General features: G+C 46.7%; 1 protein-coding gene across 1 annotated transcript in view; it reads right to left on the minus strand.

Moving 5' to 3' along the window:
• Positions 1-16,068, minus strand: part of LOC113914489 (oxysterol binding protein) — a 36,013-nt gene extending 19,945 nt beyond the window's left edge. The window contains exons 1-7 of the mRNA XM_027579770.2: positions 14,194-16,068; positions 9,499-9,707; positions 6,716-6,966; positions 2,255-2,453; positions 1,908-2,010; positions 1,526-1,580; positions 1,213-1,344 (exon numbers count right to left, since the gene is read on the minus strand). Of these exons, the coding sequence (XP_027435571.1) occupies positions 1,213-1,344; positions 1,526-1,580; positions 1,908-2,010; positions 2,255-2,453; positions 6,716-6,966; positions 9,499-9,707; positions 14,194-14,555 (1,311 nt within the window). The 5' untranslated portion in view covers positions 14,556-16,068. The remainder of the gene's footprint in view (positions 1-1,212; positions 1,345-1,525; positions 1,581-1,907; positions 2,011-2,254; positions 2,454-6,715; positions 6,967-9,498; positions 9,708-14,193) is intronic.
• Between the last annotated feature and the right edge of the window lie 286 nt (positions 16,069-16,354).

A 16,354-nucleotide genomic window follows, 5' to 3' on the forward strand; every position in this document is an offset into this window, starting at 1 on the left:
GCCGCTGTAGGTTGAAAGCGGCCACGGACAACACACGCATGAACCAGCATCACTGCGGTCCAATAAAACTTACGGGATGCTAACATCTAAATTTTATGTAATTTTCACGTCACGAAATATTGTCCTCTTTTTTATTCCTTTGAAATATTTAAAAACATAAAAACTATTCTTAGCTTGTAGGCTGCATAGACGGCAGCCAGATGTGGCCTTGAGGCCCACAGTTTGCTGACCCTGGGTTTAGACAAACAGATTTTGGATTTGTTTCGTCACTGATACACTGGTGCAACAGCAGGCAGACAGGAGGCACTCAGTAAATGCTTGTGTAATGGCTGAGCAATGGAACCTGTTGGAACACAAGGGAGAGCCATCTCACCCTGACCCGATGCATGGGTGAAAGCTTGCTACCAGACATAATGCTAAAGCTGAATCCTCAAGGCGATTAGCCACGGGAAAAGAAAAGTAGCATGGGTGCGTGGGGAGCTGATGAAAGTTGGGGTAGAAAGAGCAGTGTGTGCAAATGCCCCGAGGGGGAGAAACCAAGATGCCTCTGCATACCTGAAGGTAACTCTGAAGGACTGGCTCACCAGTGTGGGTGGAGCCTGGCCCAGGGAGGAAGAATCGGGCCCACTAAGGAATCTGGACTACCCTCAAAGCAAAAGAGGATCTAGTTAAGGATTTTAGGCTAAGGAGAGACAGGACTACGTCTGTAATTTTACAAAGGTCATTCTGGCAACAGTGTGGACAGACTGAAGGAGGGAAGGACGGGAGGCACGGAGATCAGCCCAAACACCAACTTCACCATGGAGAGGGTCCTCATCTTCCCAGATGTGTATGGCTAGTACTTCCCATAACACTACCATGTAGAGTAAAATTTTCTACCCGTTTTCCTGTCTGTCTCTTTTAAACTACATGCTTTTTGAAAACAGAAACTCTGCTGTATTTATCTGTGCATGGCCCCAGCACGTGGCATGTAGGAATCTGCTCATAAACGTCACTAAACAAATGCATCTGATTCGAAGTGATCTGGAAACACACCAGATCTACAGACTACATTAAAGCAGCTAATTTTTTAACAGACAGTTTATGACTATAAGGGTAACAAAGATCACGCCGCGAAGTGCCTCTCTGAGCGCGTGGGGCTGTCCCAGCAGCACACTTCCCGCTGCGGCCTGAGAGGCCCTCTGGCAGAGCCCAGGTGTGCAAGAGCCTCACCGGCATGGGGATCTTTGAGAGTTCTTTTCCAATGCAGTTCTTCATGATGCTCCATAAATTGAGGCTGTAGTTTGGCTTGTACGGTATTCTAGTTCTCTTTTCCTTCTTGGTCTCTTCCAGCTGATGCTTGTACTAAGGGCAAAAACAAAGCCATTCAATCACCCACAAAGAACAGAAAACCCGGTATTTATAAGCTTCCCTTCCCCTATATTAAAAAAGAAGCAGTATTTTCTGTTTCTCATAGGGCTTTACGAGCAAATCCTTGGGAATCACGCCCACATCCCTCGCCCGATGGCTCCCAAATGAGTGTTACCTGTTCGTCCAGGCTGATGTCACTGCTGGCTCCGCTGATGTTGCTGCCAGTCCGTCTACACAGGTGGGAAACATGTGAGAATCAGAACAAGGGTCAACAACCAGAGTCTGGTCCGCACCAGGTCGCTACAAGGCGGAATGCAAAGCACACCGCACAAACTTAGTAACGGGTGACCGAAGGACAACACTTAGATTAGAATATGCATGAATTTAAACATCTCTGGAGAACTCATTCAGAGAAAAAAGTTGAGGTTTTTCCACTCATTTAAGGAAAAGAGTCCAGATCTGAGTTAACATTGGCAAGTTCGATAGTCTCACTGAAACATTTCTCAACTTTGAAGGTCAGATGTGTTCATTTCGGGGGGGAGTCAAGGACAACTTACTTGTGGCCCAAATTCTCGGGCATGGTGATGATCTCAGGAGCATCAAAAAACTCATTCTCATCATCCTCATCACTCATGTCTCCTTTGCCAGAGCAGCACTGGTCTGCGAGGAGAAGGCCATTCGTTTACTTTGGCTCAACTGACCAAAACCCGGCCCAGCAGGGTCTTGACCACACTAACTACCAACACAGCAACACGTGATAGAGAGCAGCAGAAGAGCCAAGTAAACAGCTCCAATTCCCTCGCCCAGGAGTCACTGATCCTGGAGAGTCTGCAGGTCTGCTATCAATGGCAGAAAACCACCTGGCTCATATCTGAACAGGCCACCCAAGAGCCAAGCGACTTACCTTTTCCAGAACCAGCAGTGCCCGGAGTGTTGGCCGGCAGCACTGTGGCCCCCCGGAAGGCCCTCTCCAGGTGATTATGTTGCTTCGCCAGCTGCTCCAGGGTCTCCTCCAGCCGGATACGCTGGTCTCTCTCATACTGAAGGGACTTCTGCCACTTTTTACTATGGGTCTGGGCTAACATGAGGAAATCTCTGCAGGCCTGGACGGAGAAGGAGTTATGCTCAACTCAAGTAGTCAGAGCTTTCCCTCAGGCCTCTGGAAGCCCATTAAGTAACCATATTCTAGGAACTTTAGCAAATTACAGCAAAACACTCCTTTTTATTCCACAGTATCAGGGAAGCCAGCTCCACGATGCAATCAAGGTCAACCCCAGAAAAAAAAACTGAACATGGTTGTTACGGTTCCTTTATATATTCCTGGTCATGAGGACTAAACAAATGCCAAGTGAGCAATAAACCTAGGCAAGGTATTTGTGGCAACATCGCCAAGGGCAACTATGTGAACTGAACCAAAAGAAGCAATCTATTGACTAAAAGAAAGATGAGGACAAGCAGAGGATAACTGCTTTCAATACATTCCTGACCCCACTCAGGTCACCTAAAGCTGAGGGATTCAGATGCTGAGAAAAGGGAATCTGTCCTGAATTAGATCAAAATGGGGAAAAGTAACTGGTTTTTATTTTGGTCACGAAGAGAAACAACTGACCTTAAAAACTAGAAGCCTACATGAGCATCAAAGAAGGGATCTAGAGACAAAACACAGACCTGATCATATTAGCCCCTTCACTGGCTCCCCGCTAGGAACCTAACTATTGGGTTGACCGTCAAGGGCCCTTCAGGTGTGGCCACCACCTGCCTTGTACCCTCCATCCCTCCTCTTCGTTAAGATCTGTGGCAAATGTCACTTCTGTGATGATTTCGTAAGCAGCCAATCTCTCCTCTGCATTTCCATAGCACTATGCACACACTTCTGTTTTATACCATTCACAGTGGTACTGTGACTGATTTTCTGTCTCTCCAGGTGGACTATGAGCAACTTGAAGACATCATTTATACCTTATTTATATACATATCTCCAGGTCCTAACTTAGTTGCTTTGTACACTGTAGGAGCCTGATAAAGTTTGCTTAATAAATAATGAAGGAAGGAAGCAATGTACGCTTAAAAGTCTATGCCCTGCTATGGAGAAACTAAATGGTAAACAGAGTAGCTACTCCCATGGTTTCAACCTTTGCCTATAAGCTAATGCCCATGAAATCAGTAATTCCAGCTCTGTATTCATGGAGACAGGATATCCAATTGTCTATCCAATGGTTCAGAGTAATCTCAAAATCATCGGGTCCCAGAGTGAACTCACCACATTCCCGTTCTGACTCTGCTTCTCCACGCCAAGAACAGTACCAGGGCCCTTCCCCCTGCCCAAGCCAGGAAACTAGGAGGCACCCTTGATTCTTAATTTTTCTTCCCTCCCCACTTCTGATTATCAAGTCCTATTGATTCTTCTTTAATATTTCTGGGATCTGTGTACACATCTTTCCATCCTCCATAGTCAGAGGTGTTCCATTGCTGGGACTCTAATCGCAGCTCCATCCCACTATCTAGCTATGCAATTTGGGGCAAGTCATTTAACCCATCTGTGCCTCGTGCAAACAAAGAACCACCACAGCAATAAGTCAAAGAGTTGTCACTTTACATATAAAGCATTTAGAAATCTGAGGCTCACAGTAAGCACTCAGTAAGGTGTTAGCTATGAGAGTTAAGCCTGCATCAAAATCGGTCTTATCCTCTTCTAATCCACTCTACCACGCCCGTTTAGTAGGACCTGCACCCCTCCTCTCCCCCACACTTAATCCCTGGCCAGCCTTATCTCTAGCTACTTCCTTGTTCTAACAGTCAATTAGTAGTTTCCAGACTTTGGGAGAGAGGGACGGGATCCCCATAAGCCACATCTGTACTTAGATCAGTTCTTCTCCCTCACTTCTTTTAAGAATACTGGTCATAACTAAAGTTTAGTGAGAGGCAATTATATGTCAGGCACTTCGCTGAACCCTTGACATTGATTATCTAATGGAAGCAGCCACTATCATCACCATTTACAGAAAAGGAATTGAGTTCACAGAGGAAGCAGGTTATGTAGATAGCTAAGGCAGCTGGACTTCAGGCCCCCGAGCTGTCTATGGCCTTTTTTCACAGGAAGAGTCTTTCTGGTCTTTCAGAACTTAGTTGAGGAGTCACCTTCTCTAATCTTCCTGGTCTGAGCCAAACACCTCCAGTATCCCATATATACCATAGCAGCCTGTGTTCCTTTCTATCATGACACTTGGCACACTCTATAATGATCCGTTTACTTCTCTACTCTATCTTTACTTCTCTAGTGAGTTTACTACTCACTAGAGAATAGTCTCCCTGAGGGCAGGGTCCATATCCACATTTGTTTTATATCCCCTAGCACAGTGCCTAGAACACAGATGGTGCTCAACAGATGTTTCCTGAATAAGCAAATGGATACACTAATGGTATCAAATGGATTTCCCAGGTTTAATGCACTTTGGTAGAAAGAAGAGCTATGTCCTAAGCAATCAAGAAATTGAGTGAAATGTATTCTTCCTTTGATAAAACTTTGCTGTTTTGAGATGTAAAGTCAGCATGTTAATTTTAAGGCCTTGCCACTATCACCTAAAAGGTACTAAGGAAAAAATGCAAGGATAAAAAACCCATTTCAAGCAACAACGAGCTATGAAGGAGGCATAGGCGGTACACTGGGGAGAAAAGAATGAAAAAACAGAACTTACCTGATTGCCAAAGGATCATTCCCTTTGACACAAACTCTGAACATATACAACTTGGGGAAGAAGAACTGCCCCAAGGAACAAAGATGGGCATTTCTTTCGATAGAAAAATCCAAACTAAGTTTCAGTTTTATGAGAAAATTTTTTAACCAAGAGGTGTGTAATTTAATTTTTCACATCAGAGGAGAAAAAAACCTGCCATGGAGCAGGGATAAAAGGCCACATTCACTGTCAGGAGACTGTTGTGTCCTGTTCCATTTAAGAAGTATATTTATTTACTATTGGTGAATTGACCCGTATGATTTATGAGGTTTTCCTGATCATAAAATATGACCTGAAATATGTGATCACATGAAAGACGTGACCATAAAATATGACCTGAAAAACAGGCACACAGTCACTAAGAAGTGGGAGAGTTTGGAACAAGAGCATACGATTAGACATTAGAACCACAAGCATTTGTGCTGATGGGCAAAATGGGCTTGGGAGATAGCTGATCTTCCTGCAGTCCTTAAGTGGACAAAAATAATTAGCCTCTTCTACTTGGTGTGTGAATCAGAGCACTGAAAAAGATGTTCAACATTTCAGAAAATGATATGAAAATCAAGGTTATCACAACTTTCTATGGAGTAACAAAGGGGTTTTAAGTGAGAAAAACTAAAATTTCCCCTGGTCACAAGAAAAGACCTTTGATCTCTAGAACTAAACTAGTGAACTAAACCAGTTCTAACAAATGTCTTAGTATCACTCCCTGAACAAGGGAAAATCTGGCCCTAGTGAGGTAATTTCATCCCATTTAATTGGACAGGGGCAAAACCAGCATAAGTCCTTTCTCAGATACTCTTTTCAGTTGCCTTGGGACACATCCTCTGGTGTTCTTCTGTGCAAGTGAACTGAAACAACCCACCAGGTGAGAATCAGTCACTGGTAGAGGAGAAACAGTGCTGTTTAAACCATGTATTCATTTCACACCTATCACCCAGTATCTGAAATACATCCCAACGCCCGCCATGCTCTGAGTTTACCTAGAGCCCTGCACCCAAGCAGCTGAAGTATTCCACACAGGCACCCGAGGCTGGAGTCACAGTAAGACAGAAGCACTGGTCCCTTCTTTTTTGAAAGCGAAGTACCCAAATTTGAGTATTTTGTCTTATCACCCAGAATTACCCCTGGAATCAAGGACTACAGATGAGACTAACTAGTATAAAGTTCTCACTAATACCTGGCCCCACTTACCACACTGTAGGCCAGAACGCACTAGCAAAGTATGGTAAGATTCCCAACGTGAAGCTCACACACAACAGTGGAAGGGACCCATGGAGACCACTCAGATCCAACAGATCAAGTTAGATAAAAACATATAAACAAAACCGCAACCCAAAGAGGTTAAGGGACTCAACTAACATCGCCATCGGATGTCCTGCCGGCTGCAGAAGCAAGGCCAGAGGCCTCCTAACGAAGTCCCAGGTTGGAGTGGACTGTGTGAGCAGAGCATGAAAGTCACTGCATCTGCGCGGCCTGTTCTCTTTCATGCAACGAATAATGAGCAGTGAAGCAGGACCTACTGTTCCCTGCTTTATCAATTACAATTTGCCCCAGCACAGCACGTGGGGAGAACTGCATTCTGAAGAGGGAAAGAATAAAAAGGCGACACGGGCACCAGCTGCACTCACATTGATCATGGCATTGGATGTTATCCTAAAGAGCGTGGCCCGTTCATTGACCTGCTTGATCTTCTCGTTGCTCTCGGCGGGCAGCCGCAGGGCCTCCAGCTCGCTGAGGGAGCGCTGCAGTGCCGTGCCGTGCTTGGCTATCAGGTCATTGCATGTGCTCAGGTCCTCCACTTTGCTGGACAGCGTCCGCAGGGTATTCTGCAGCTCCGTCTTGTCAGTTTGTGAGACAGACTCTTCATCTCCTGACTCATCTGTAGGAGCCAAAAGGTGAGTTATAGGACTCCAGTTATGTGACTCCAGAGCTGAGAGTCGGAACCCCACCACGTCTGTCCACAACGAAACCAGCACTCCTCGCGCTGTGCATTTGGACCAACGGAGAGCTTGCCATTACCAGACAACTGGGCTCTGATGTGGTCCACAGCCCACCTGTACCACAAACACCTGCGTGGTTTTTCCTTTTTTCCCCGCCAGGGCACACGACAATGAGCGTTTATTTTGCTCAAGCTTTTCTTTTTTCTTCCAGTTTTATTGAGTCATCACTGACATATAGCACTGTATAAGCATGATTTGACTTACATATATTGACAAATGATTATCACAGTAAATTTATTTATTTATTTATTTATTTTTTTTTTTTTAAAGATTTTATCCATTTATCTGACAGAGAGAGACAGCGAGAGCAGGAACACAAGCAGGGGAAGTGGGAGAGGGAGAAGCAGGCTTCCCGCCGAGCAGGGAGCCCGATGTAGGACTTGATCCCAGGACCCCGGGACCACGACCCGAGCCGAAGGCAGACACTCAATGACTGAGCCACCCAGGCGCCCATCACAGTAAATTTAGTTAGCATCCATCATCTCATATAGACACACAAAAAAAAGGAAAAAAAGTTTTTTTCCTAGTGATGAGAACCTCTAGGATGTACTCTCTTAGCAATTATCAAATATACCATATAGTGTTAACTATCGTCATCATTTAGGGGCTCCTGGGTGGCTCAGTCAGTTAAGCATCTGCCTTCTGCTCAGGTTATGATCCCTGGGTCTGGGGATCGAGTCCCGCATCAAGCTCCCTGCTCCGTACGGAGTCTGCTTCTCCCTTCCCCTGCCGCTCCCCCCGCTTATGCTCACTCTCTCTCTCTGTTAAATAAATAAATAAAATCTTAAAAAAAAAAAAAACACCCAAAAAACTATAGTCATCATGTTGTATGTCACATCCCCAGTATTTATTTATCTTATAACTGAAAGTCTGTACCTTTTGTCCCCCTACATTCAATTTCCCCACCCCCCCCACCCCTAGGCTTCTTCTTAAAGGCCCCAACACTCTGGCCCCACCCCAGAAATTGATTTGGCTGGTAGGAGGCAAGGCCCAAGAACCTGAATTTTGAATAAGCTGCCCAGACCATTCTGATGCACACTTAAGTTTGAGAACCAATGATCCCTGGAAGATGATGGAGAAGCTAAATAGCTCCTGGGATTGGGAATGAATTGGTGAGCCTTGTAACTCCAGCTTGAGGGTTCCAATCCAGTCCAAGCTGATCATTACTATAAATCCACGATTATCCATTGGGTGATGGGTGAGCCCTGTATGAAATGGGTTGAGAATTGCACTCTGGTTCTTTGTAAGCAATATCCACATCACCAAAAGACTCATTAATTTACCTTTTCCAAAGGAGAGCTCAGGAAGTTTGTGATGAACTCATCTGACACTAAAGCCACCCCTGCACTGAAATGACCCTCCAACAGTAGGTCAAATAGTTGTACCATGTTGTACCTCTCGCTATCAGTTCTGTACCCAACACTCTGCAACTTCAAAATGCTTTTCTAGCAATGTCACTTCCTTTGAGGGAGCTAACATCAGCACTAAAATCAAAACAAAAGAAAATAAGGAAAGACCTCCCCTATCTGCTAGCCCGAGAGGCAGGACTGAAGTCAAAATATAACCTGTTACAAAAAAACTTACAAAGCGGTAAATTTCCTTTCGCTGTTTAATAGATAAAATACAGTGTGGGAAATGACAGGGGATAAAAAAACAAGAGATGAACAAAAGCCAGCAGGTGACCATCTTGGTCGGCTCTGAGTGGACAAGCTCAGTGTGATTAAACTATCAACAAGGGGTTGGGCAGGGAAAATACCACCATTTTCCTTGAAGAAAAATCGAAACATGTGTAGACCACTCTTTTTAGTGAAACTAAGGTAGCAAACTGAAGAGTTTCCATAGAAAGTATCCCATATAATGTGTCTTGCAATCTATAAAGACTGTTTCAACTCAGAAGATACTTAAGTAAGAAAATGCCAGGAGAAAAAGCAAAAAAGTAAAGATAGAATCTAACCATGCGTTGTAATAATCTTAAGACAGACCTAGCAATAAAATATTTCTTTCCCCAAATTTTAAGGTAGTCAAATGGCATTAAAAGCCAAAATGACAACCGTCATGCTTCTAGGACAGAGTTTCTCCGTCTCGGTACTACTGACATTTGGGCCCAGTTAACTCCTTGTTGTGAGGGCTGTCCTGCGCAGCCTCCCCCGCCTCTCCTCACTGATGCCCATAGTACCAGCATTCCTCAGCTGGGACCACAGAAACATCTCCAGACACTGCCTGATGACCCCCGCAGGGCAGAACTGCGCCCAGATGAAAACTGCCACTCCGGGAGAAATACCGCATGAGGAGGAGATGCCTGAGTCAGTCAGATGGGTGATAATTAACGGACAGTGAGGTAATAAAATAAGGTATGTGCCTAGGAGGGGCAAACAGGAAGCTCCCCAGACGTGGTGTTCTCTGCTCCCTACCCGATTCTGCCAGCATCTTCACAGCCTTCGCCTTGGCCAGCTCCAGGGCCGTCACCCAGCGCTGCCGCTCCACTTCTGAGCTCGCCTTCAGATGGTAGGTCTGAGCGCCGCCATTGGAGATGATGAAGTTGCAGGAGTCCTCCACGGTGATGTTGGCCGTGGCGAGGTTGATGGTACCACGGCAAGTGTGTCTCATTTCTGCCTTTGACCTGCAATAATGAGACAAAGACCAGCTAAGTAGAAAGTGGATGGGTGGTTTACCCTTCACTGCCTTCCTTGTCTTCTCGTAGCTCTAAGCTTTTTGAACATGTGGCAGCCTTAGGAAACAGCAAGTTCTACTATTTCCCTTACACAGCTCCCTAAGATTCCAGAAACAATCAGTAGGGATTTCCTTTCACAGCCATTAAATGGTATTACTGAGTCAGACTGTATTGCTCCGCTGTTTTAGAAATAGGCTTCATGGAAGTATAACGACATACAATGTGAATTCAGCAATTTTAAGTGTATAATGCAGTGAGTTTTGACAAATGTATACAATTGTGTAACCACCTCCACAATCAAGATGTAGAACACGTCCATCACACCAAAAAGAGTTCCCTCATTACCCTTTTGTAGTCAGGAATTACCTATTTAGCAAGTTATAATTTTAAAATAGTGATTTATGGGGCGCCTGGGTGGCTCAGATGGTTAAGCATCTGCCTTCAGCTCAGGTCACTATCTACAGTTCCTGGGATCAAGCCCCACGTTGGGCTCCCAGGCTCAGCAGGGAGTCTGTTTCTCCCTCTCCCTCTCCCCCTGCTTATGCTCTCTCTCTCAATGAATAAAATCTTTAAAAAATAAAATAAGTGACTTATAAACTCACACAACAAAATTTCTTTTAACACTCTCACTCCCTCAGAGAAAGAATAGCTCTGTTTCACATATACTGAACAACCTCCCTCCCCAACCTCAACTCAGCCCAAATGAGAATTGCCATACTACACTTAGAATTATATTGCATCAGTGTAAGGCACGCTGAGATGCTTAGGGTATTAAATATTGACTACAGCTCAAATGATATATGAAAGAGGAATAACTAGCTTTCTGTGGGAGTAAAGAAAGAATAATCATAAAAGAATCACCAAGTAATATAATCTTTTGGGAATATGCTCTTTCCAAGGATCCACTGACCTCTATTGGTAGGAACTCCTAAGCCATCCTATTAATAGCTAGGAAAGATTCAGCAAATCTGTTCTCAGAGGATTGGGTGCAAAAATTTTCCCCATCTCTACTGACAGTTCTATTAATAGACTAACTTTTGAACTTTACATCACTACCTGGTGACAACAAGCTAACTTCACAGAAAATACCAAGCTGCTAGCACAATTGTGTATACCTTGCAAACTGAGCTAATTTCCCCACCGCCCGTTGGGTTATGCCCAGAGACCTGCATGTTGAGACCACGGTTTTCCCTGACCAAGTTGGAACATAAAGAGGTCAAAGTCCTTTGCCGACTGCCACAGTGCAGAGCGGAGCCATTTCCCTTTCACTGGAGTCAAGCAGCCCCATACACCTGGCACAGCCCCATACACCTGGCACATTCCTGCGTGCCAGAAATGACACACACCCCATCTCCAGAAACTAAGACTTGGTATATTTGAGAAAGTCTGTTTACTGTGCTTAGGAAGACAGATTTGCTATTGTTCAGTGTGTCACATGAAACTGGTTTTTCCTCCTCAAATGCACAAATGAGCAGTATGGGAGGGCCAAGGGGGTCTCAATGGCCTGGGCCATTTTCCATCCCCTGCACCTGCCACACTGTAATGTGAATCCCTGTTTTTTTCTATTCTTACCTCCCCTCCCCCCACCCCCAAGCTTCAGTTACGTTATGAATAATGCAGGCCGAATTTCAGACCCACAGCTGACAGGCCAGCTCACCCTTGCTTTCCACTCCAAAGGTGCTACTTGGACTTTTACCACATTCCTCACAATCTGTTGGTACTTTTCACCTGTCACTTCCTAGGAATCTCTTCTGCCTGCGTCATCTTCATGAACTAAAGGAGTTTCTCAAATCACATAAAGTCCATAGCAGTTTTAGAAATACCAAGGAACCCAAAGAGTAAGGCAGGCTTGACTCAGGAGCTCTTGGGTTCAGGCAGATACACCCATGTTTATAAATGATTAGTGCAGTTCAGAGTGCAAGGTAAGTTCTTCCAGTACTACAGCAACAATTAGGTGGTACTTTCTGTCTAGAAAGTTCCCTGAAAAGGCCAGCCGAAACAGTAATTCAATCTCTGGAAACTAGTCAGGAAAACGAATGCTGTGTGTCTGGGAAAGCTGAGGTTCTACATATGGCTTTAAGTAATGGGACATCCATGTAACTGTGTATGTAAGGAAGAACAGAATGGGTAAAAAGAGGGAAGTGGCCCGCCAAAGCCCGTTAGGACAGTTCATCACAGGCTGGGTCAAAGAAATATATGATCTCAGTTAAAAAGAAAACAGCATTTTGTAAAAGGCATATAGAGGAGATGACAGGTTATGGAGGCATGAAAAATGGGAGGAATGACAATTTAGCTAAATAACTCCAGGGAGATGGGGACCCGAAGAACCCTGTTAAGAAGAATAAATTACCAGTGTAGTCGGTAGGAAATACTTCAAAGTGATTTTGAAGGTAGTGCACAGATTTGATAACCCTGGTTCCTGTTGCTTGGTTGGTTTGTGGGTGGGACCATCTTAGCTGGCAAAGACAGGCCTATGCACATTTCCCAATATGTGGTTTGGTATGCTTTGGAAGGAGTCTGATCTGTAGTCATTAGCTCTTGTAAAAGAGAAGTTAAAAGTGGTTACAAATACCTGAAGAGACAGCAACATAAAAGTTCTTAATGTCCAGCCAAGATCAACACTGATTAAGACTGGTACTGATTAAAGAATCAACTGGTCTGGAAAGTGAATCTGGTAAGAACTTGGATGAGGAAAAATGGCCACACAGTAAGGCCCTCAGCTGACACACAACTTCTGAAGATGAGCAATCAATATTAATAGTGACTTACAAGCCAAGTTAGGATACGAGTCAATTGAACATTAGAATGATGGTCAGTGAAACAGGAAAATAGGACTTGAGTAGGGGAAAAATTTTGGAACACACTAAAATGTTAGATTTGTGATCTAACCTTAAAACTGATCGTCCTGGATGAGTACTTAGAAAGGGTTAAAATTAAAATCAATTCTGAATATAATAATGCAAATGATACAACTGTTCACAACGTGGCTGAAGCAGTAAGGATGTGCTAAGGCACTTTCCAATGTTAGAGACTAGATAAGAATGTGTTCTTACTTCAACAACCTCCAACTCCCACCTTCAATTTCCCCTCAAAATTCTCTAAGAGCTGATACAATGGGGTTGATGGAAGAGATTCATTCCCCCTAACTCTCCTGGTGGCAGAATGACTACCTGCAAAGGAAGAGAAAGAGAGTGAGCTGTTCTTAACAGCGTTTGGGGTCTCAGGATGGTCTTTATAAAAAGATTTCAAGTAGAAATGCCATTATATTAAGAAAAGTCTCCCTTAAAGGAGACTTATACATTTTGTATAAAGTACACACAGTAACTATGATCTATGAACTTGCTATATAGGCAAGCAATAATCTCTATTATCTGACTGATTCATGTAACACTACCCTGGGTTTTAGGTTATGTTGGTGTGAGGAGAACTAATTTCAAATCCTGACTCCTTAAGACCGTGGAAGAGTTGCCCAGCTAGGTCTCAGTTTCCTCATCAGTAAGATAGGAATATCTCCTAACTCCAGGGTTATTGCTGGGAGTCAGTGAAAGTACCCAAACTGTCCAGGCCTCAGGAAATGTTTATGTCCTGTCCCCAAAACCAGTATCATTATCTCCAGTAACTCCACTAGCCAAAAGCATGCTACAGTGATGGCAAGACTGTCAGTCACCATAAATATATATTAAACATTCCAAAACAAACAAGAAGTAATCATACCAAAGACGTGGACTCTTCTTTTAATAAAACTTAAACCTAACCAACCAAAGAGACCCCAGAAATACTGGATAGACCGCTTAAATCATGCCCATGGGGGTAGGTGGGCTCAGCATACATAAAAGCAGCACTGGAGCGCACATCTCCATTCTGGGCTGTCCAGAAGGTGAAAGCCTATGTCAAGTCTGGGAGAGATAAGGAAGACAGGGGCTTAGATACGGAGGCCACCCTGTGTCTGGTGTCCTTGTGCCTGAACATGGAGAGAACAACGGCAGGTACATCAAGGGCTGCTAATAACCTTGAACTCTGGAGATCGAGGACAGACAGCTAAGACTTGGGACTTTCACAGTAAGTTCCTTGAGAGCCATGCCTGGGCTTTGCTCTTCCACATGTGCCCCTTAGCACCTACAACAGCGCCTTCCTTGCAGAATTCATCATTGCACCTCTGTGCTGGTGGAAACACATTGGAAGAGTAGATGCTCTCCAAACAAATGCAAAGGCCAGGAACGGAGGGGAAGGTATTGCACCAAGGACGGGTAACCCAGGTGGAGGGGTTAGACCCGGGGCGTTCACTTTTGTGATGGTGGGCTCGCGTCGCGGGCTGTCAAGGCGCGCAGGTGACGAAAAGGGGCCTGGGGCGACCTCAGCTGCGGTGCCGGCTCGAGAGGGTGACGGCGCGAGGACTGTGGGCTGCGGTGGGGGACGGCGCCCCGGAAGCAGTTACCTGTAGTAGCTCAGGAGCCCGTTGCTCAGCACGAACCACCGCCGCTGGTAGCCTTTGATATAATTGGTCCATTTGAAGAGCCAGCCCTCTCGAGCCGAGCCCGAACCCCCGGCGCCCGAGCCGCCGGAGCCCCCCGCCGGCGGCGCAGGGGCCGGGCCCGCAGCCGCCACTCCCCCGGCGCCGGGGCCCGGGCCGCCCGCCGCCGCCGAGGCCACCGTGCCAAGCGCGGCCCCGGAGCCTGGCCCCGAGTCTCCGCGGCCGCCGCCGCCTCCCACCACGGGGGGACCCGTGCCGCCGCCGCCCGGAGCTGCGATGGCCGCCGGGCCCGGCCCCACCACCCCTCTCAGCTCCGTCGCCGCCATGAGCCGCCGCCGCCCCGAAATACAGGACCGGAACCGCCTACGAGAGCCGCCCTCGCCGCCCGGAGCGCCCCACACGGCTAGCGCATCAGCCGCAGCCGCGCAGCGTCCCCGCCCCGCCAGGCCCGCTGCGGGAGGGAGGGCTCGGCCGCCGGGAAGGAGGCAGTCGATTGGTGCCGCTGAGCGTCACTTGCGGAGGACCCCTAGGACATTGGCATTTCTCTCGGGCCTGTCATCCCACACCGCCCAGTGAGAGCCCGGGGTGGGACGCGTCCTGCAGGCACGCCGCTGACTGGTTCAGGTGAAGGCCAATCAGACTCATGTACAAGCCCATTGGTGCTTTCCCGAAGTCTCCGGCGCTCAGGGAGGACTCGAGAATGCAGAGTGCCCGGCCAATTCGATCACCGATTGGCCAGGGTTTCCGCCACTCATTTCAGTTTATGACCCCGTCACTGCCACGTCACCCCCTCCCATCACTCTTCTCTCGTCCCAGTTCCGCCCTTACGGATTGGTGGTTGGTGTCAGCTGCTCAGCCTTTTCTACCATTTGCTAAACGAGATGAGGAACAAGGGAAGGAGTCTCGTTTTCACATCCTCACTTTCCTATCTTATTGGTTCGCGTGCATGTCATTCACATGTTGGAGGAGAGACGGAGTGGGGATTAGAGATGATTGGTTCCGGATGGTGTCTGTGACAGCTGACGCTTGGCAGTGCTGACCAATAACAGAGACGTAATGAGAGAGGGGCTGACCGGAGGCAACCAATAAAATCCGGGAAGCCCGCAGTGGGGGCTTGCCTGCTTGCTTCCACCCTTTCGGGATAGGTGAAGAGTCTTCTCCCCAAAAGCGTTTTTTCACAAAAGCGTTGGGAGTCACTCTTCCTGAGTTAAAAACATCCGTATAGTTTCCTGTTGGGAAGAGTGACTCTCAGCAGGTTGCCACTGCCTGTGAAAAGCCCCCTTTTAGGGCCTCCTCCTAGCGGCTGGCTCTGAGCTGGAGGCCCGGATTGCGGCGGAGTCCACAAATAGCTTCCCCAGTTCCTTCCTGGGTCCAAGATCCTCCTAATTCCCTTCCCCGGTTTGCTCATTCATCGCACCACACCCCTTAACTCTTGATTCCAGACTGTATGCTCTTGTTAGAGTAGGCAGCTAGTTAGGTTTTAACAGAATACCTGGAGTCCAGAAACGGGTAAATCGCGGCCAGCGTAGTTGTAAGAAAGTCAGAGGCCTGTCCGGGCAGAACTACCAAAACAAAGCCACGGGAAACCGGATCAAACCAGACCGGCCCAAGCCGGCTGACAAAGAAGGCTGGAAACGCCCGACAGAATCAGGAAAAAAAGGCGGGAAACCCTGCTTTCAAGAAATCCCCGCCTCGGGTAATAAATATTCCACCCCCTAGTTAACAACTGTCACTAAAAAGGTAGAAACCCAAGCCCCCCGTGTGCAGCTATCCCTCGAGCCGGCCTGCTCTCACATCTGCGGAGCGTACTTGCACTTTAATAAACTTTCCTGCTTGCACCGCTCATCCACTGTGTCTGGTCTGTCTTTGAATTCTTTCTTTCGATGAGACCAAGAGCGTCCAGGGACATCCTTGGAATGGGCTGAGCAGAGGCCACAGGGCCCGGGTTTCCCCAGTCCACGGGCAGCACCTTTTTGGCGAGCCAGCCAGAAGGAGGTAACAGCCGTTGAGCGACCCTCTCCACCACTGGTGAGTCTCCAACTCTCGCCTGTCTTTGTGCTGGAGAGTTGCTTAGTCAAGTCACCATTCCTCCTTTGCTCTACTCTCTCTGGTCTACCTGGGAACC

The sequence above is a fragment of the Zalophus californianus genome, chromosome 11 (assembly GCF_009762305.2).
Source record: "Zalophus californianus isolate mZalCal1 chromosome 11, mZalCal1.pri.v2, whole genome shotgun sequence".
In the NCBI taxonomy this organism is placed as follows: domain Eukaryota; kingdom Metazoa; phylum Chordata; class Mammalia; order Carnivora; family Otariidae; genus Zalophus; species Zalophus californianus.